Source organism: Myxocyprinus asiaticus, chromosome 16, assembly GCF_019703515.2.
Source record: "Myxocyprinus asiaticus isolate MX2 ecotype Aquarium Trade chromosome 16, UBuf_Myxa_2, whole genome shotgun sequence".
NCBI classification, from domain to species: domain Eukaryota; kingdom Metazoa; phylum Chordata; class Actinopteri; order Cypriniformes; family Catostomidae; genus Myxocyprinus; species Myxocyprinus asiaticus.
In genome coordinates, this window is record NC_059359.1 from 10,717,226 (window position 1) to 10,739,706 (window position 22,481).

Consider the following 22,481-nt stretch of genomic DNA (forward strand, 5'->3'; position numbering starts at 1 on the left):
GAGTACTTGATATGGTAACAACTAAATTAATTGGTTTGTATTTTAGTAAAAAACATTATTTAATGTGACCAAATCAAATTGAATTTGTTTGGGTCACACCAATGAAAGTAATTTTTAAGGACTTAGGTCAGGTATTTACTTTTAAAGTGTAGGATGGATCAGACTATATTGGCAATGGTTTGCTTTACAATTTGTGAATTAAAATTAAATGTCCAGGAATTGAAATTAAATCCACCATGTGTCTTCCAACATGTGAGTTTTGCTCTGAAACATCTTTTGTGTCATCTCAAGGGATCTTTTTAAAAATGCATGCTTTAAAATGGCCATCGTAACAATATTATAGAGAAGAGTTACTAAAGAATATTAATGATTACAAGAATAGTACCTTTAGTTAAATTAATAAGACGGGCCAGCTAAAATATTTAAACCTCAACGAGCAGCTTTGAAGAAGTATAACACTGCCAAACGCTTCTTCTCCCGCCCACCGTGTCTGATGTCTGAGCAGCCAGTGATGGTGGAAAAGGAAATAAAGCATATTCATTAAGATAATTTGCTCATTCAATGCACTGAGCTTTAAATAAGTTTGTATTACAACCACTGTATGCAAAGACTGTCTTTCTCCACTCTCCTGCTGTATCTATTATGTTCACGTGTGAGATGAGCCAATCAGTGGAGACACTGTGTAATCATTATGGCTGATAAAACACTCACTATACATGTCATTAACTCTAAATTTAGACCAACAGGCTAATCCTGATACTGTTCTTTTTGATCTGTCATACTAATGAACTTTACATGTTCCCCTCTGGGTTTTTCAGGGCTCAACGTTACCCAGAGCAACATGATCACTAATTCATCCAGTCCAGCAGAGTTGTACGAAGACAACTCTTCTCTTTTGTCCTTACACTCCAGTGTATTTTTCAGTGAGTCCGCCCTGCCAAACGATGATCCGCTGGACTTCTTCATTATAAATGTTGGAGGTAGTCGCTACATCCTCTCTCAGGAATTGTTGGCCTCTCATCCGGAGACTCGCTTGGGTAAGCTTGCCCTCTCAACGCGAGATTCCGCTTTAGATCTGTGCGACGATGCAGATTTCCTCGAGAATGAGTTTTTTTTTGACCGCAACTCACAGACATTCCAGTATATCATGAACTTTTACAAGACAGGTCACCTGCATGTGCGAGAAGAGCTTTGTGTGATCTCCTTCTTGCAAGAGATTGAGTACTGGGGCATTGACGAGCTCCGCATAGACAGATGTTGCAGAGACAAGTATTACCGCAGAAAGGAGATGAAGGAGTCATTGGATATTCGTAAGGATGCTGAAACAATGGACACTGAGGAAGAGGACTTTACAGGAGTCCTGTGTCAGGACTTGCGCCAACGCTTATTGGACGTCATGGAGAAACCGGACTCCTCCAAGGCGGCCAAGACTTTTGGCACACTGTCCATGTTCTTTGTGGTGGTCTCCATTGTGAACATGGCTCTGATCTCCCTTGATTTTTATATACTTGGAGCCCCCTTCATCTTGGATGCTCTTGAGTACATCTGCATTATTTGGTTTACTGGTGAGCTGGTGCTCAGGTTCATGTGTGTTAAAGATAAGTGTAAATTCAGCAGGAGCATGGTGAACATCATTGACCTGATGGCTATTCTGCCCTTCTATGTGACTCTGGTCGTTGAGAGCCTACATGGAGGATCTACAGAGCTGGAGAACGTTGGGCGGGTAGTTCAGGTCCTGCGATTGATGAGGTCATTGAGGATGCTTAAACTTGGACGACACTCTACAGGTGACATATCTATTGAGGCCTACTATAAAATCATAGCCTTTTGTAATGAAAACAAACACAACAATACACACAAATTTAGAATATATTGAGCTCAGCATACTTCACCCAAAATTCAAAATTCTGTCATGATTTACTCACCCTCATGTCATTCCAAACCTGTATGACCTTTTAATCTACAGTGAAACACTAAACACGATAGTGCTCTCTTTCATACAACATGAGCAAATAGTGACCAGAGGCTGTAACTAAGCTCGAAAATGACAAAAAACTGCATAAAAGTTACATAAAAGTATTCCATGAGTTGTGCGATATATTTGAAGTCTTCTGAAGCCATATAATGAGGAACAGACTGGTATTTACGATGTTATTCTCTAACATTTTTGCCCTCCACTGTAGCTGTCAGATGACATTCACTCCTGTGCCTATTTCAAGGCAAGATTTTTAGTGAATAATTATGTAAATTTTAGTCTGTTTCTCATACAAAGCTATCATATGGCATCAAAGGACTTGACATAGGCTAGATCAGGGGTTTTCAAACCCCAAATATGATGGTCCCCTAGCAAAGGACCCCCTTCTTGAAGTATAAAGGCATTTTTATATTTTCATGTACAGTGGTGGCCAAAAATATTGGTAAATATGAGATAAGAAGCCTGTGAAAAATAAGTCTTTATTGTTTAACCTTTTGATCTTTTATTCAAAATATTCACAAAAATCTATCCTCAAATAGATATCAAACAATTCCAAACACAACACAAGTTTTATAAAAAAATATATATGTATATTTTTGTCAAATATATGTGTGGCATAATTATCGGTACCCTTTTAATCAATACTTTGTGCAACTTCCCTTTGCCAAGATAACAGCTCTGATTCTTCTCCTATAATGCCTAATGAGGTTGGAGAACACATGGCAAGTGATCTGAGACCATTCCACCATACAGAATCTCTACAGATCCTTCAAATTCAGAGATCCACGCTGGTGGAATCTCCTCTTCAGTTCACCACACAGGTTTTCTATGGGGTTCAGGTCAGGGGACTGGGATGGCCATGGCAGAACCTTGATTTTGTGGTCAGTGAATTATTTTTGTGTTGATTTTGATGTGTGTTTTGGATCATTGTCCTGCTGGAATATCCAACCAGGGACCATTTTAAGCTTTCTGGCAGAGGCAATCAGGTTTTGATTTTTTATCTCTGGTATTTGATAGAGTCCATGATGCCATGTATCCGAACAAGATGTCCAGGGCCTCTGGCATAAAAACAGCCCCACAACATTAAAGATCCACCACCATATTTAACCGTGGGCATGAGGTACTTTTCCATATGGCTACCTCTCTGTGTGTGCCAAACTCATCTCTGGTGTTTACTGCCAAATAGCTCTATTTTTGTTTCATCTGACCAGAGAACCTGGTCCCATTTGAAGTCCCAGTAGTGTCTGGCAAACTGAAGATGCTTGAGTTTGTTGTTGGATGAGAGCAGAGGCTTTTTTCTTGAAACCCTCCCAAACAACTTGCTGTGAAGTAGGAGATGTCTGATTGTAGTTTTGGAGACTTTCTGACCCCAAGACCCAACTAATTCCTGCAATTCTCCAGCTGTGATCCTTGGAGAATTTTTGGCCACTCAAACCATCCTCCTCACCGTGTGTGTAGACAATATAGACACATGTCCTCTTTCAGGCCGATTTATAACATCTCCAGTTGATTGGCACTTCTTAATTATTGCCATGATGGTGGAAATGGGTATTTTCAATGCTTTAGCTATTTTCTTCTAGCCACTTCCCATTTTGTGAAGCTCAACAATCTTTTGCTGCTCATCATAACTTTATTTTTTGGTCTTACCCACTGTGCTGGATGACTAAGAGAATTTGGCCTGTGTGTGTTACCTCATATTTATACCCATGTGAAACAGGAAGTCATGACTAAACAATTTCATTTTACTAAAAAAATTAAAATTTTAATGTGAATATACTTCAGATATATTTTACTCATAATAATTTCTAGGGCTGCCAATAATTGTGGCAAACATGTTTTGGAGAAAAATATTTATTTAATTATGAGATTCCGCCCCCCTTTCAGTTAGTTTACTTCAGTTAAAGGTTAGATTTTTGTGAAATATTTTGAGTGAAAGATCAAAAGGATAAACAATAAAGACATATTTTTCACAGCCTTCTTTGCTCATATTTACCAAGGGCACCAATATTTTTGGCCACAACTGTACAAAGACCAGTGTTGGGTGTAATTAGATTACAAAGTAATTATTTACTGTAATCTAATTACTTTTAGGCACAAAAAGTAGTGTAACGCATAACATTTTAAATTCTTTCAATGAAAGTAATTACTTTTAAGTGTATTACTTGGGTTACAAATATTTCTAAAAACAAATGGTTTATGTTCAGTTAAACATACAATTAAAATTAGGGATGTCCCAATACCATTTTTTGAGACCGAGTATGAGTACCGTTACTTTTTATTTTGGTACTCGCCGATACCGAATCCGACACCGTCCTGGTTACTTTCGTAACCTCCGTTCCCTGATGGAGGGAATGAGATGTTGTGTCGATGTAGTGACACTAGGGGTTGCCCTTGGGAGCCCCCAACACCTCTGATCTTTCAGAAAAGGCCAATGGGAATTGGCGAGTGAGATTTGCATGCCACTCCCCCAGACATACCGGTATAAAAGGAGCTGGCTTGCAACCACTCATTCAGGTTTTGTGCTGAGGAGCACAAGTGAACCGAGTAGTTCAGTGCTGTGGCAGGAGGGACACAACATCTTGTTCCCTCCATCAGGGAACAGAGGTTACAAAAGTAACCAGGAATTTCCCTATCTGTCACTCACTCGACGTTGTGTCGATGTAGTGACACTAGGGGTCCATATACAAAACGCCACAACTAGCTGAACTGTGTTACGTGAACTGGCGGTGCGAGATGGGCCGACCATTGTGTGCCTCGTAGCTAGCGCACCCGGCTGTCACGTAACCTCCCCCAACACTCTTACAAGCATCGTACGGTCCCCTACACCTCGGGGACAAGTCGACTGCCCAAAAAATGGGGACTGGCTGCCTCAGCCGCGGCTTCTTCTCTTTCTTCTCCCCAAAAGGAAAAATCGTTCAGCTGGGGGCCATATAGTGTCCGCGTCGGGGGTGTCACTCCCAAGGGGAAGACACCGCGGAGACCACACCCTGTCTGAGGGGGAGAAAATTGTGTGGAAATATGTCATATGGTCTTACAGAGTCTTGTCGGCAGTGTCTCATGTGGAGAAGTCCCCATGGTAGGTCCTACCCGGGGGGAGGAACTCTACAAACACGGCGACCGGGGGCAGAGGGGCCTCTGCCCAAGGAAGACGCGGGTTCACCAACGGGGGAACTGTCTCGCAGAATATACATCACACAGGGTTACATGTGGGCAACCAGGGCATGTGGAGCACCTACCCCAGTACAGGGCCAAGTTAGCACACGTACTGGGCTGGCAACGAGTTTCTCTGCAAACTCGCCTGCCACAGGGCTAAGGAGGAAGCACATCCAGGGTCCACGACTTCGTGAACACGACTGGGGGTTAAAAGCGCACGTCTTCCCCTCTGGGAGGGAAAAGGCGCTATACACAAGCGGTACACATGGCCAGCTGTCCTGCAACTTACCTGCTCATACCTGACAACACACGGGACGAGACTGGTTCAACCCGGAGATTGTAGAACCTTGCGAAGGTATTGGGCGTTCCCCAGCCCGCTGCTCTGCAGATGTCTGCTAAAGAGGCGCCATTGGTCAGAGCCCAGGAGGCCGCCACATTCCTAGTAGAGTGTGCTCGTAGCCCCAAGGGGGCCAGCACATCCTGGGTGTGATATGCCAAAGTGATGGCATCAATGACCCAGTGGGCGATCCTCTGTTTGTAGACAGCGGTCCCTTTCCGCTGTCCTCCAAAGCATACAAAGAGCCGCTCAGAGCGTCTAAAGCTCTGTGTGCAATACAAATATATGCGCAAAGCACGCACCGGACACAGCAATGACATGGCTGGGTCTGCCTCCTCCTGGGGCAGCACTTGCAGGTTCACCATCTGATCCTGAAACGGGGTTGTGGGAACCTTGGGCACATAGCACAAGGTTGCTTTGGTCTCAGTACCACGTGAGAGTATCCCGGACCGAAATCCAGGCACGTGTCGCCAACAGAGAACCTGATGACCAGGTCGTGCTTCCCAAGAGACTTATCGTCAACTGCATCATGGTGCGCTGTTGAAGCGGCCACATACGCTTTCAAGGTGGAGGGGGACAGCCGCCCCTCCAGCCTCTCCTGCAAGAAGGAAAGCACTGACCCGACTGTATATCTCGGGGGGTCTTCGCGTCGGGAAGAACACCACTTAGTGAACAGACGCCACTTCAAGGCATACAGGTGCCTCAGAGAGGGAGCCCTAGCCTGAGTAATCATGTCTACCACCACGGGCGGTAGGCCATTTAGGTCTTCCGCATCCCGTCCAAAGGCCAGACATGGAGATTCCAGAGGTCTGGTTGTGGGTGCCAAATGGTGCCCCATCCCTGAGAAAGAAGGTCCTTCCTCAGGGGAATTCGATGGGGGGGGCTGTCACGAGGAGCGTAAGGGCCAGTAAGGTGCTACTAGGACGACCTGCTCCTCGTCCTCCCTGACCTTGCAAGTAGGCTCACTGGGGGAACGCATACTTGCATAGCCCCCGGTGCCAGCTGTGTGCCAGCGCATCTGTGCCGAGGGGACCCTCAGTCAGGGCATACCAGAGCGGGCAGTGGGAGGATTCCCGGGAAGCTTGAACGAATTGACTCCAAAGCAGCTGGACCACCTGGGGGTGGAGTCTCCACTCTCCCCTGAGCATGACCTGCAGCGACAGTACGTCCGCCGTGCTGTTGAGGTCGCCCGGGATGTGAGTGGCTTGCAACGACTTAAGCCGCTGCTGACTCCAGAGGAGGAGACGGCGGGTGAGTTGCGACATGCGACGAGAGCGCACGCCACCTTGGTGGTTGATGTACACTACCGTCGCCGTGTTGTCCGTCCGGACCAACATGTGCTTGTCCTGGATCAACGGCCGAAGCCTCCACAGACAGTTCAGCACCGACTGCGCACACTCGCTCGTGAGGTGTGCCATCATAGAGACTGAGTCTAACTCCATGCCAAGAAAAGAGATGGTCTGAACCGGGGAGAGCTTGCTCTTTTCCCAGTTGACCTGAAGCCCCAGCCGGCTGAGGTGGCTGAGCACCAAGTCCCTGTGTGCATACAACAAATCCCAAGAGTGAGCTAGAATCAGCCAGTCGTCGAGATAGTTGAGGATGTGGATGCCCAGTTTCCTTAGTGGGGCAAGGGCTGCCTCTGCGACTTTCGTGAAGGCGCGAGGTGACAGGGACAGACCGAAGGGGAGGACCTTGTACTGGTATGCCCGGCCCTCGAAAGCAAACTGCAGGAAGGGCCTGTGTCGAGGTAAAACCGAGACGTGGAAGTACGCGTCCTTCAGGTCTACCGTCGCGAACCAATATTGATGCGGATGCTCGCTAAAATGTGTTTTTGCATCAGTATCTTGAACGGGAGTCTGTGCAAGGCCCAGTTCAGTACTCACGGGTCCAAGATTGGCCGCAACCCACCGCCTTTCTTTGGTACGATGAAGTAGGGGCTATAAAACCCCTTCTTCATCTCGGCAGGAGGGACAGGCTCTATCACGTCCTTCCGTAGAAGGGACGTGATCTCTGCACGCAAGGCAGCGATGTTCTCACCCATCAACGAGGTGAAGCGGATGCCGTTGAACCTTGGCGGGCGCCTGGCGAACTGAATCGCGTAGCTGAGTCGGATGGTCCTGGTCAGCCACCGCGACGGGTTGGGGAGTGCAAGCCACGCCCCCAAGCTCCGAGCGAGGGGGACCAAGGGAACAATTGCGTTGGACGTACCAGCGGGTGGGGCCTCGCGGCGGGGTGGAGCCTGAGGTGCCACGTTGGGGGGGGCTCGAGCCCTGAACTCGTGGCCGTGCTGAGTCTGGGGACATCAAAACACTTACCTGGCTCTGTATACCCACCATATGACTGGTCTGGGACGGGGGAGGAGGAAAATCATCCTCGCGGCCTGTTGCAACCATCCTGGCATGGGTGCAATTGTGCCACAGCTGGGAGCGCGGGGGTGGGGGGCCCGCCTCCGGAGCGCCATGCCTGCCATAAAGGTGCGGTGCCCGGCTGCCGCAGGGGGATGCCCTTGGCGATGAGCAGACGGGGTGCGGGATCTTGATCCGCGCCATGGCAGGATGTGATGGATAGCCTCCATCTGCTTTTTAACCATCGAGAACTGCTCGAGAAAGTCCTCGACGGTGTCGCTGAATAGGCCAACCTGGGAGCATCAAGGAATCGTACCTTGTCAGCCTCCTTCATCTCAACCAGGTTGAGCCAAAGGTGGCACTCCTGGACAAACATTTGTGGACATCGCCTGCCCGAGAGACCGCACTGTGACCTTCATTGCCCGAAGGGCGAGATCGGTCACCGAGCACAGCTCCTGCATCAATCCTGGGTAAGAACTACCCTTGTGCAGTTCTCTCAGTGCCTTGGCTTGGTGCACTTACAGGAGAGCCATGGCATGCAGGGTGGAGGCGGCCTGTCCAGCGGCACCGTAGGCCTTAGTCACCAGTGACGACGTAAGCCTACTGGCCCTGGACAGAGGTTTCGGACGGTTCTGCCAGGTGGCAGCGTTTTTATCCACCTGGGGAATCGCCAAGTACCCCCTGGCAGCCCCACCATCGAGGTTAGTGAGAGCGGAGGAGCCCATAAATCGGGCCGGGCAGTGAAAGGTGCCCGCCACGATCTCGTGAGCTCATCATGCACCTCCGGGAAGAAAGGAACCGGCGTGGGGCACGGCCGTGAGCAGCGCTCTGAGCCCAGGAACCAATCATCGAGCCATGAGGGTTCAGGGGGGAGTGGAGGGTTCCACTCCAGCCCGACAATCGCAGCCACCCGGGCAAGCATGGCCGCCAGCTCCGCGTCAGCCTGCAACTGGGCGACCGCACCCGAGGGTGGGAGCCCAGTCGAGTCCTCGGTGTCAGACTGGATGAGCCCGCTCTCCGATGCTGCGATCGAGAGCTCATCCTCTTCGCGAGCCCTGAATGAGATCGCGAACTCGCCCTGAGACGAGCCGGCGGTCTCATCCCAGAGCTCAACCAGAGCACACGAGCATACTGGGCAATGGGAGGTCCGTGGGGGGTTTCCCTTTGGAGAAGCTCCCATTGAGATCCCCAAATCGCCCCAGTGCTAACCGCCACGACCTCATACCCGTAGGTAGAAGGACCGAGGCGGGGAGCCACTGGGGTGGCTTTCCCTCTGAAGAAGGAAAGCCACGACCGCAACGTTGCCATGGTCATGTTCTCGCAATGAGGACATGACTCATCCACGAATGATGTCTCCGTGTGGGCAGCGCCCAAGCATGTGAGACAGCGATCGTGGACATCAGAAGCGGAGAGATAGTGACCGCAACCAGGAATTATACACAGACGGAAAGGACAAACCCAGGGGGCGTTATTAAATGGATCGGGTATTGGTCCGACGAGCCCGATCCAAATCCAATACTGTGTGTTAGTCATGTTCGTTACTGTCAAGCTCAAAAAATGACATAAAAGAACCATTAAAACACAATTAAAGTAGTTCATATGACTCATGCATTTTATTCAAAGCCACTTGAAGACGTGCAATAGCTCTGTGAATCACAAAAGGCTGTGTTTAATAAGTAAATATATAATATGCATGTAAAACACCAGCGCGTTATTGAATGGCGCTGCTCTGTTTGCACACACACTCGTGGCTATTTTTAGCCTTCACGCGGTGTGCAATATTTGAATGCTACTCACGAACAACATCTCAGATGTAGATGCTCAATAGTTTGGTTCACTTATTATATGCATTTAGAACAGCACCGGAGGTGCATTTTTTTTTTACCAGAATTTGAATAAGTGAATTAAACTACTGTGAACTTTCCTAAAAAACAGACACATACTGGACTTCCTGGAGAGTTTAGAATGTCAAAATAAAAGTGTGAGGGTTTAATAGTTAAAGGTGTCATGGAGGCAGATATATGAACTCAGTAGCAGGGTTTATTGAACAGATGATTGAAACAGTGATGTAAACATTGTGAGTAAATCCAGTTGAGCAGAGTGGCAAACAGCAGGTGAGTAATATCCAGACAGGGTATAGACACGAGGAACAGATAACTTACAACAGACTTATGATACTTGCAGGCAATTGTGAAAACACAGGTATGTTTGACATAGTAGAAAGGTCTGGAGTCTCAGAGATACTATCGATGAGAACAGACAAAGAGTGTGTGTGAAAGTGGGGTATATATGCAGTCCTTGATTAGCCACTAATGATATGCAGGTGCGTGTAATCAGAACTCAGGGGAGAGTGAGCGCTGACGGCAGTGAGGAAGAAAGAGAGCGAGAGACCGGTGGATCCGTGACAAAAGGTGCACGATTGAGATATATTACTATATATTACTATTATAATATATTATTATAACAAATGATAATAATATTTAAGTTGAATGGGTTCCAAAAAATAACTGTGTGAATGAAAAGTGAGCTGATATCTTACAACTAAATTGAACAAAAGAGATCTGAATCCTATAAAGTCCAGGTACAAGTTGAAAATGTTTTGCAAAAAACAGAAAAACAGCTTCTTTTCTACTGATGACATACTGGAATTACTGTTAATTTTGCTGCTACATTATCCAGTATACTAGTTAACAAAGTTTTTCTTAATAAGCTATACATTTATATTGAAATAATGTGTAGTTAGAGCTTTGTGTTTCTTTACATATTAAAGAGTACTCCCAATTAGTTCCACATAATAATGTAAAGATATTCTATTATGCAAAAAAACAACACTGGTATCAGATCGGGATCAGTATCGGCCGATACTGAGATTTCTGATATCGGAATCGGATCGGAAGAGAAAAAGTGGTATCGGTGCATCCCTAGTCAAAAGACATTTACAAAACAGGCACTGTTTGCAGACATCGCTCGACACAAGTGCTGTATACTGACAATATATGTCAATAATGCGCGTGAGGGTTTATTTAAAACGCGCAAGCAAGTTCTTCCTGTTTCCTTGCGCAGCTGTAATCTATCACGAGCGTCAGTAATGCACTTTGATTAATGGCATTAAGATGCCATTATAGTAATACACTGATACATGATTAATCATTTACGCCGACATCACCCAGGGAAAGAGCTGCAGGTGAGCTGATACTGCACACACTCTCTTCCATTTTTAAGCAGGCACTCAGTGCTAATTCAGACAGACATGAAACAATAATTAAAACACTTGGGGTGTTCATGGGGGATTTCCATGTATGATTAAAATAATTTAGCAGCATTATCACAACATTCCTTCTCGTATGCATTCTAATAGCAAGGTTATTCCTTTTATATTGATGTACAGCTTCCAAATATTGAATATGTTAAGATGAGTTTGAAGTGCACTTTATGTTGATGCATGTAGCGTATTAGTGCAGGTATTAAGTTAAAATGCTGATTTAGTCATTAGAGATTTTTTTTTGTTGTTAAGGACCCTGACAAAAATTAACCATGGTTTTACTATAGTAATATTGTAATAACCATGACTGCTGTCACCATGGTTTTCTGAGCAGAAATCATGGTTTTGATACAGTTAACCATGGTTTTATAATAGTAATACTATGGTTTATATATAGTAACCATGATTTTACTACATATTGTAACCATGACAGTAACCATGTTTATATTATGGTTACTATGATTTTACTACAAATGCCATGGTTAAACTATGGTTACTGTTGTAAAACAATGATTGTTATTTAAGGGCAAACCTGTTGAAGTGTTTACCAAGTAGATTATTCTTTGGATTTGGCAGTAATATTTTTGTTGTTGTGTTGAACAAAGCAAATACAGAACCGTACCAAAACCGTGACCTTTAAACCGTGATACAAACCAAACCATGAGAAATTCAAACCGTTCCACCCCTAAATACGTAAGCATTGACAACACTGTATCAACACAGGAATGATAGTCATCAGATGATAGTCATCAGTTACTGTTCTATACTTAACCCGAAATTTGAAGTGTTTTAACACTGTCCTGACAGACTCTCAACCTGGGAAATGAAATAATTCAAGAATTCTGTGTTAGACTATTTTTGGGAGAGAGAGTGTAAATTAATTCATCCATTCATATTTGGACAGTGTCTCGTGAAGACTAAGAGGAAGAAGCAGATCCATAGACACAGAAGAGTTACTGAGAACATAATGGCTTTAATCTTGTATTTTTGGAGGGAAAGAATCCTTCTCTAATTGCAGCCACAAAGTCTTGAATAATTAAAGCAAATTATGTGCATGAGCCGAAAGAGGAGGGTACGGGTGGGGAATTATAGGTGGGAATGGAGCTCGTGCCAATTTTCATGTGGAAAGTAGAAATAAGAAAGAAAAAAAAATTAATTAAAACAGCCTTTCTTAATTCTGTTGCACTGGAGTTCCAAAAGTTTTGTCTTTGGCAGATAGAGCCATATTTTATTATTCAGTTCATGCCATCTTGTACAGACTGAACTTTTTTCTAAGGGTCTCAACAACATCTTGTCTTAGATTCAAAGGGATAGTTCACCCAAAAATGAACATTCTGTCATTGTTTACTCACCCTCATGTCATTCCATACCTGCCAGACTTTATTTCTTAAGCAGAACACAAAACGAGAATTTGTAATGCATATTGCGGTATGTCTTTTCAATACAATGGTAGTTGGTAGTGACTCTTAAAGTGATTTTTAAAGCTTATAAAGCATCCAAAAGTAGTCATAAAAGTAGTCCATGTGGCATGTGTTATATTCCAAGTCTTCTGAAGGCATTTGGTGAGAAACAAGCGCTGAACAATGCAAGTTCTCTCAAGAACATGCCTGCCACTGTAAACAACCTTCTTTTATGCACTCATGAACATGCAAAAATGACTTACATTTTGGTTCAAACTGACCACAGTATTCATTAAAAATTCTCCTTTTGTGTTCCGCATAAGAAAGTCATACAGGGTGAGAAAATGATGACATAAATTTCATTTTTGGGTGAACTGTCCCTTTAAAAAGCAAAGTCAGCTCTGTTCTGGGGATAAATAGTCAGGGAGTAAACACTGATAGATAATACACTGAGGGAACGGCAGAGAGCAGCCAGCCTATTTTCATATCCGTCACATTTTAATAATGTTGTCTCTCTTGTCTGCAGCCTTCTCTGCCTGCCTCTCTGAAGGTGTTAACCCTTAGTAGTGTTTAATCTGATCAGAAAAACACAAACCCAACTAAAAAAAATCAGGCAAAGCTTCATGTACCAGGCAGATAGGCTTTATAGCTGTAAATAAACTTTGTTCTGATAAATGGTGGCATTTCAGTCAAGAGGAGATAGTGGAAAAGTTATTCAAAATAAAACTTTTGAGTGTTCCCCAGGCCCAGTGCGTTTTCATTTTCTTTAAATAGAAGCATAGGCTAACAGTTTTTTACATACACTCATGTTGACTCTAGTCTAGCACTTTGTAAATGGAAGGAGGGATTAGTGAAAGCCAACTTATCAAAGGGATAGTCAATCCAAAAATGTAAATTCTGCCATCTTTATTAGGCAGAATGTAAGCCTCAGTCACCGTTCACTTCCATTGTTCATTTTCATTGTAAAAAGATGCTATGAAAGTGAATGGTGACTTAGGCTAACAATCTGCCTAATCTCCTTTATTGTTCCACGGAAGAAAGAAAGTCATACGTGTTTGAAGCAGAGCATGTGAGCGGAGTGAAGTGAGTTGTCGCTCCGCTCAAATATTCGCTCATGTGCGATTACTCGACTCCAGCGCTCAAGTTCAAAAGTAATTTCTCCGCTCTTATATGAATGTAAAATTGTGCCTAAATGATTTGCATGCACAGAGTAAGATTTGTGAAAGCGTAAATCAAATTGCAAGCGTAAAAATAAATTGCATGCGCACAGAGCGTTTTGTAAAGGTGTAAATCAAGTTGCAAGCGTAAGAAAAAAATATTAGCAATACTTTAATGCTTTGCATAAGTGTAATTCATGTGTTGTGAATTTGGTATTAACACAAAGTAAATTTGGTGTGTATTCTTCTGACTTCCTTTTTTTCGCGCTGTTTTTGCACCTAAACATGGCCAAAAACATTGCAAATCTGCAATCAGCGATATGCAAGCAAAGAAAGGGTGTAATGAACAGCAAAACAGATTGACCATGCAGAATCAGTCTGTATGGCTTTGTTCACACTGCAGGAAATATCAGATTTTTCCTCAAATCAAACTGCAAGTTATATGTGTCCAGATCAGATTTTTTCTGTTCAGACTACAGTCGCTTTTGCTATCACAACCACATTAGTTGTCATGGTAACGCAGCAAACTTGCATATATTCACCATGTATGAGATTTTAGTGATGGATGTTTTACCATTGATTATGCTTTTCATGAGGGCAGTATCCAAATATGAACATTCTTCACAGACAACGGCTTTAAAATGGGAGAGGTGCCATATGCAATGTTTGTTACTGCAAGTGTTGTTGCTGCCCATTTTAGCTGGAACATCCTGTATTTTGGCTGAAATTATGACACCTCACACGGGACGCCTTTTATCTTGGGGTCCTGTATTTTAGCAAAGAGCAAAACATCCCATGTTGAAGGCTTTGTCTACCGTATTAAAGCATAAATAGGTCAGACGGTGAGACAAGGACCAGTATCCTGTGATGAAATGCTCAAAATGCTCATGCGTCCCTTATTCGCGTGACATTCAATATTTTTATCGTGTTGTGGTTTCTCACAACCAGTATGGGTTACTGCACCTTAGTGCATCTCTTTGGGTAAGTTAAGCCAGTGTCAGTATTATTATAAGAGGTTTGCAGTGCTTTGCGTGTCCTGTAACATATTAATGACATATGGGTGTGTTTCATTCAGAAGTGATGATTGCTATGCCCTGTTTACCTTCCACTGTGAGAGATTTGTAGGGCTGAAATGTGTAATAACAGGCTGAACTCACTTTTAAAGTCATTTTTATTGAAAATTCTGTTTGTAATGATCCTACTGTGTGGCCATCATTATTGTATTAAATTCGAAGTGCCCTGTGAATGCATTAAGTATGCTGTTTGGAGCACAGTAATTGATTTACTCATTTATTTTAATCCCATGTTAATCGTTCATGTCAGTAATTTTTCTGGACTTTTTGCAGGCTACATGTTCCCGGGCTGGTACAGATAATAGCGTCTTTTACATATCAAATGCTCTGTAAAAATAAACCCCTGTTATTCTTATCCCATGCAAATTGACATGTTGGTAAAAGGCAGTGAATCTGCACTTTCCCGCCTGTGAACCCTTTAACTCATTGTTTCTAAAGTTCACGAAGTGTCTGAGGTGAATGTTGGTCATTGAGAAGACACCAGAAAATGTAAGACGCACTTCAAAACTTCATCTAATGCTGGCTGTTGCATTTGGACTGATGCATGAGAAACAAACTAACATGATTTATTTTGATAAGGAAAATTAGAAAAGGACACAAGTGCTAATTTTGTGATTTGAGCAGAGTGAATGGAAAAAGCTGTGTTGAGCCCCGTGTTTTGCAACATATTTTCCGGAGGGACAAATAAAATTACATTATGTGAAAAGATTGTTTAGATTTTTAATTCAAGAGTGTACTGTAGGATTACTGGCTTGCTAATGTAACCAGTTCTGTTGTATATTGCCAGATATTCAAGTCAGTTTCTTCTATTAATCCCAGATACTGTACATTTGAACATATTTAATACTTCAAAATTAATCAGCACAGCTAAATAGCATGCATTTTCTGATGGGTCAGTTACGCGTGACAGCAGTGTGTAAATGTAGTCGACACTCTCATCTCTGTGATTTATACAGACATTGCTTATCCCATGCGAATCGACGGTAAACCTTACAGATGTCCGCGGTAGTCTAATAAAATTATTTCACTTTACAGCAGTATGTCCGGGAAATTAATCTGTGTTTTGAACTGCCTCTGCACTCTCACCTCACTTGTCTGCTGTAGGAATCGGCCCCTGTCACCATTAGCTCGCGAATCACACTGAGTTTAAACACTGCCTCATCTCTGATAATCCTCTGTTTAAAATCTTGTACCTAATACAGCCACCAACACCAGATATTTGTCAGTGTAGAAGCACAAACACATTAATGTGGCTGCATGAGAAATGTTGCGCATTCTGTTTGGAACGGAGAGTGAGCACCACGTGAGCGGTCGGAGCGGGGCTGAGTGATCAGGCGGACGGCCAGGAGACCAGGGAGACCAGAGCAGATCAGGCAGATGACCAGGAGACCAGAGAGACCAGAGCAGATCAGGCGGACAGCCAGGAGACCAAGGAGACAAGAGCAGATCAGGCGGACAGCCAAGAGACCAAGGAGACCAGAGCAGATGAGACAGATGGCCAGGAGACCAGGGAGACCAGAGCAAATCAGGCGGATGGCCAGGAGACCAAGGAGACCAGAGCAGATCAGGCGGACGGCCAGGAGACCAGGGAGACTAGACCAGATCAGGCGGATGGCCAGGAGACCAAGGAGATGACCTCAAGGTGGGGACAGTGTCAGGAGTCCTGGGAGGTGGCCGCAGGGCCGAAACAGGGTCAGGCAGCAGAGCAGCTGTAGAAGGAGTCTCTGGGTGAGTGGGCGGAGCCGCTGTAGAAGGAGTCTCTGGGGGAGTGGGCAGAGCCGCTGGGGGAATAGTCTCTGGGGGAGCAGGCGGAGCCACTGGGGGAATAGTCTCTGGGGGAGCGGGCGGAGCCGCTGGGGGAATAGTCTCTGGGGGAGCGGGCGGAGCCTCTGGGGCAATAGACTCTGGGGGAGCGGGCGGAGCCGTTGGGGGAATAGACTCTGGTTGAGCGGGCGGAGCTGCTGGGGGAATAGTCTCTGGGTGTGCGGGCGGAGCCATGAAAGACTCTGGGGGTGGAGCCGTGGAAGGCAGAGCCGTGGGAGGCTCGAGACAAAGAGTCCTTTATGAATGGGAAACAACCTCCTTGGTCGCGAACATGGGAAGAGACTCGGGAACGACCTCTGTGGTCGTGGGCATGGGCGGAGACTCGGAAACGACCTCCGTGGTCGTGTACATGGGAAGAGACTTGGGAACGACCTCCGTGGTCGTGGGCATGGGCGGAGACTTGGGAACGACCTCCGTGGTCGTGGGCATGAGCGGAGACTCGGGAACGACCTCTGTAGTCGTGGGCATGGGCGGAGACTTGGGAATGACCTCCATGGTCGTGAACATGGGCAGAGACTCAGGAACAACCTCTGTGGTCGTGGACATGGGCAGAGGCTTGGAAAATGACCTCCATGGTCATGAACATGGGATGAGACTTGGGAACAACCTCTGTAGTCGTGGGCATGGGCAGAGACTTGGAAATGACCTCCGTGGTCGTGTACATGGGAAGAGACTCGGGAATGACCTCTGTAGTCGTGGGCATAGGCAGAGACTCGGGAACGACCTCCGTGGTCGTGTACATGGGAAGAGACTTGGGAACGACCTCTGTGGTCGTGGGCATGTACAGAGACCTGGGAATGACCTCCGTGGTCGTGTACATGGGAAGAAACTTGGGAACAACCTCTGTGGTCGTGGGCATGAGTGGAGACTCGGGAATGACCTCCGTAGTCGTGGGCATGGACAGAGACTCAGGAATGACCTCTGTGGTCGTGAACATGGGCAGAGACTCGGAAACGACCTCCGTGGTTGTGTACACGGGAAGAGACTTGGGAACAGAAACTTTTCTTCTCTTCCTCCTCCTCTGGATGGCCGAAGTTGGCAACACTGGCTCTGGGACAGACGAGTCTGGCAACGCTGACTCTGGGATGGACGAGGCTGGCAACACGTTGGCCATGGCAGGCGTGGGCATTGTATAAAGGGAACCGCAAAGTTCCAGAGCCTTCTCCACATATTCGCCGTTCGTCCAGTCAGGATCAGCCGGAGGCATCAGTTCCCTCAGTGCACTATTCAGACTGGCCCGGAAGAAAACCACCAGAGAGCGTTCTGGATAGTGCACTACATTTGCCAGCTCTAAAAACTCACGGACGTGATCCTCAACTGGACAGTCCCCTTGTTAAAGGAGCAAAATTCTGACGGCCGGTAGATCCATACTTTGGTCAGTCTTTCTGTAACGAGGCAGACAAGAAATGAGGATCTAAACGCAGCTTTTAATGTAAACGAAAGATGAACACGGTAACTTAGAATAAAATGAAAACAAAACACAGGGAACCAGGTACAGAACATGACAATACATGTGAAGACTGACAAGGAAAACAGGGAAAACAAGGGCTTAAATTCACAGGGGCAAACAAGGGAACAAGGAACACCTGTGGAAACAATCAGGGGAAAACTAATCATAAAATGAAACTACAAAAGGACTACAAACTAACAGGAAACAGGAACTAAACAAGAATTTCAACATAAGTCAATACAAAAAACAGGGAATATGTGACACTTTGATCTGCACACTTAGTAGGCTAGGTGCTGACTTTAGATGCTTGATGTTCTTTGTGTAAATGTATTCAGCGAGGCTGCAAAAAAGAAAAAGGATAATAAAGCATTTCTCAGGAAGACGTGCCATATTGAACTGAGAAAGTGTTGCAGCTGTTCTGAGGTGTCTATATTTAAAGGCTGTGTCAGGTGTATTTTGTTGATTCATGTCTTTTATTTTGAAATTCTAGTTCCTGTTTCATGTCATGTGTTCCTGTTTCCCTTGTCATGTGATTTCTGTTTTCCCTCCATGTTCATGTGTCATGTTTTCATTGGTTTATTGTTTAATTAGCTTGTTATGAGTACTGTTTGTTCATTGGTTTATGTTCTCCCATGTCTTGTATTTAAGCCCTCATGTTTTCATTGTCTCTTTGAAGTATTGAATGTGATGGATACGCTGTAGTCAAAGTCAAAGTCAAAGTCAAAGTCAAAGTCAAAGTCAAAGTCAAAGTCAAAGTCAAAGTCAAGTCAAAGTCCATGTTTTGTTTTGTAGTCAGGGTTATTGGTTTCACGTTTATTAATAAACTGCACTTGGGTTCTTCATCTTCACGTCATCGCCGTCATTGTCATCATTGTCAGCAGCCAACATCGTTACAGGCTGTAATATCTCGGATGGTTTTATTACTGTTATATCACATCTTGACTGAACCTGGTACCAAGAGTCACACATTGACAGATGCAAATTTAGATTTTTTTATTTTACTCTATTTTGTTACTAAAAAGGAACATTTTTGCTGTGGGATCTAACATATATAAACTTGTCCAACATATATCATGCATTGAAGAGGCTGTCTAAAAGCTGAAGCTTTACTTATCACTGCTTAAAATGCCAGCTCATATTCAATTCATACATTGAAACAGTACCTCTAACAGAGGATAATTCTGTAGCCATCTTTTAAAGTTTCAACATAGGTGTATAGGAAAATCAGTCTGAAGCACTTTTGTCCATCATCGAGAGAAGTTTTATCCCTATGGAAAACGTTTGACCAAAAATAAAATCATGTGGCTGCTAATTCAAATTCTGTCAACATCATCTGATATGTTAGTAGGTGGACAAGTGGCTATGTAATAGTTTGTCATTAAAGAAATGTTCAGGTTTAAACATGTTAAAGGGATAGTTCACCCAAAAGTGAAAATTCCATTGTCATTCACCCTTGTGTTTCTCCAAACCAATATGACGTACTTTCTTCCACGGAACACAAAAGATCTTATACAGAATGTTCTGTCTCGGTCACCATTCCTTTTCATTGTATGAAAAAAAAGATGCAATAAAAGTGATTGGTGATGGTGGCTGCCAGTGCCTAACATTCTTGTGTCCCAAGAAAGAAAGAAAGTCATATGGGTTTGGAACAACTCGAGAGTGAGTAAATTAGGACAGAATTTTCATTTTGGGGTGAACTATTCCTTTAAGCTTTATTGACAGCATTGGTGTAATGCTGTTGATTAAAAACAAACAAATATTGTGCTTACAGTGAAAGTTTTTGGAGCAAGCATTTAAAAAAATAGCCACAGGACTAATTCATTATACATGTACACATGAGACTAGTGTGAAAAAATCACTTACTAGCATTGTATGTGCAAAGTTACTGTATATCCATGATACATGCAAGAAAACCAGAATGGGACATAATGTAGCTATCTGCAAAATACTGTAACATACTCATAATCAGAAGTTCATCTGCCTAGAAAAGTAGTCTCACCACTAAAAGGACAGTTTAGACAATTTTACAGCTCAAACAACACATATATTTGCATGGAAGAAGGAATGTAAATGCTTTAACTAAAATACAGTATGTCTGCATTAAAATAATCCAGAATGTCTTGCCCCATAGACTTCCATTGTAAGTGCATTATTGTAAAAGTTCAAAATAATTGCCTGTGGACATTGACAACATGTCATAGATGCTGTCAAGAGAAGTTAACTTATATTAAACCCAGAACAATTCTTTTAAATGTCAATAATTTGTTAAAAGTTGTTATGTAATTTGTGTAATGACTTTAATTCTCAACACTTGTGGCTTACAGTGATAATGTTAAAAATAAAATACAATTAAGATATTGTAAATATATTGTAAATATCGTAGATTAAAGTACTTTGTCTTCTTTGAATGTTCCCCATTAGGTCTCAAGTCATTGGGCTTGACGATAGCCCAGTGCTATGAAGAAGTTGGCCTCCTGTTGCTTTTCCTATCTGTGGGCATCTCCATCTTTGCCACTGTGGAATACGCCATTGAACACGACATACCAGAGACCACCTTCATCAACGTGCCCAGTGCCTGGTGGTGGGCCACCACCTCCATGACCACAGTGGGGTACGGAGACATCCGTCCCGAAACGGCCCTGGGAAAGGTGATGGCTTTTATCTGCATCCTATCTGGTATTCTCATCCTTGCTTTACCTATCGCCATCATCAACGATCGCTTCTCTGCCTGCTACTTCACACTTAAAATGAAAGAAGCGGCACTGCGGCACGGAGAGGCACTGAAGCGTTTGACGCGCAACTCAACCTCAGATGTGTCAACGATAGGGGTGAACCTGCGTGACGTCTATGCGAGAAGCGTGCTGGAGATGCTGCGATTGCAGGGGCGAGAGAGAGCCAGCACACGCAGTAGTGCAGGAGATATCTGGTGGTAGCAGTAGGCCTACTGTTACATACTACATACTAAAAGAGAGCGTCTTTTGAAAGACCACAAAACATTTAAAGGTGAAGTGTGTAACTTCTGTGCCACTATCAGCACAAAACAGAATTGGATTTTTTTTTAAATTATTTTCAAACAGGTTTCCCAGATATTTCACCCATCTTCCATTGGTCCAACAAACAGATAGTCCTGCCCAAAATGTAGGTCATTGGTTGATTCAAAGAGGTAGTCCCATAGTGTGTTCGACTTTATTCAGTGCTGCGCAGAATGATCTGCACTGGATTTGAAGCAGTGTATGTCAGTTATATATTTTGTCCGAATTGAGATGGTGCCATGCCACCCTCACGTCACCATGACGTATGCAAAGCAAGACTCAGTTGAAGTCGAACACACCTAATGTTGCTATGTATGGTCACTTAAAACAAACAAAGAAAGGTTGAAAGCACCACAGAGCCACAGTTTTTACACTTTTTTTGTGAAATCATCCAAAACACATAGCTACCTTAAAGCTGTTTCTGCACAGCAAGCTGTGAATTAAGCAATATCGCATGCAGCGCCATTTCTGAACATTTTGGTGCCCTAGGCGAGATCGTTGTGACATTGTTATTGCCGCTCCTGTCTACAAGATCATTGGTGATCTCGTCGGTCCTGGGGAGGGTGGCTTACGTGTTGAAACCCACCCACCCTCTGCTGATGGCGTCCTAGGTGACCGCCTAGTTTGCCTATACCTAGAAATGGCCCTGATCACATGACCAAGAGTTATCTAGAACTAAATATCAGCACTCTTTGAATGCCACTTGTCCAATCAGATTAGGACCATTGTATAACTGTTGTATTTGTACAACAAATAGTGCAACTGATTTACTCTTCATTTGTAATGTATGTAGTTTTTACCATTCTATATAAAGATATGTAATGAAATCTGTCTCAGTCATTTGCTTGTTTTTGAATAGATTTTTCTGGGATGCATTTACAGCAAAGCAATACTTAATCCGTACACTTCATCACCATGATCTTTTTAAAATATCACCAGTGCCTCATAGATTCCAATGACCTTGTAAGGGAGGAAGGCCAATAGACCTGCCCAAAGATGCATGGCTTATTTGACATATTGCTCTGAAACGGTTACAGCCAGACATTACGAGCTTAAAAGCTTAGAGGAAATCAATCGGTCCAATGGGCACAGCTAGACAGTAACAATGATTTGCACTGCAGGAACAAGTAATTTTTTGACAAGATATGGACATGTGTTTCAGTGAAATCCATTGTGAAGAGAATATGCAATTGTTTCTAAAGCACATGTCATGCATTTCCAGATGGAATTAGCTTTCATTTAGCATTGGGACTGGGTGTTATGTTGACATGATGAACAGTAGACATCTTTTCTCCATTTTAATCTCACATGTCAGGAGTTCTCCTGGGACTAAGGACACATTTGATTGCAAGGAAGTGACTTAAAGGGATGGATCACCCAAAAATGAAAGTTCTGCCATCATTTACTCTCTCTCGTTTTTCCATACCCATGACCTTCTTTCTTCCTTATGTGGAACACAAAAGAAGATGTTGG

The 22,481-nt window shown here is 44.1% G+C and overlaps 1 protein-coding gene across 1 annotated transcript; it reads left to right on the forward strand.

The window, feature by feature from the left end:
* The first annotated feature begins 841 nt into the window (after positions 1-841).
* LOC127453723 (potassium voltage-gated channel subfamily V member 1-like) lies at positions 842-21,766 on the forward strand. Its single transcript, XM_051720348.1, has 2 exons — positions 842-1,787; positions 20,398-21,766. Exons 1-2 carry the CDS (start codon positions 842-844, stop codon positions 20,907-20,909), a joined length of 1,458 nt encoding a protein of 485 aa, XP_051576308.1. The 3' UTR covers positions 20,910-21,766.
* The last annotated feature ends 715 nt before the right edge of the window (positions 21,767-22,481 follow it).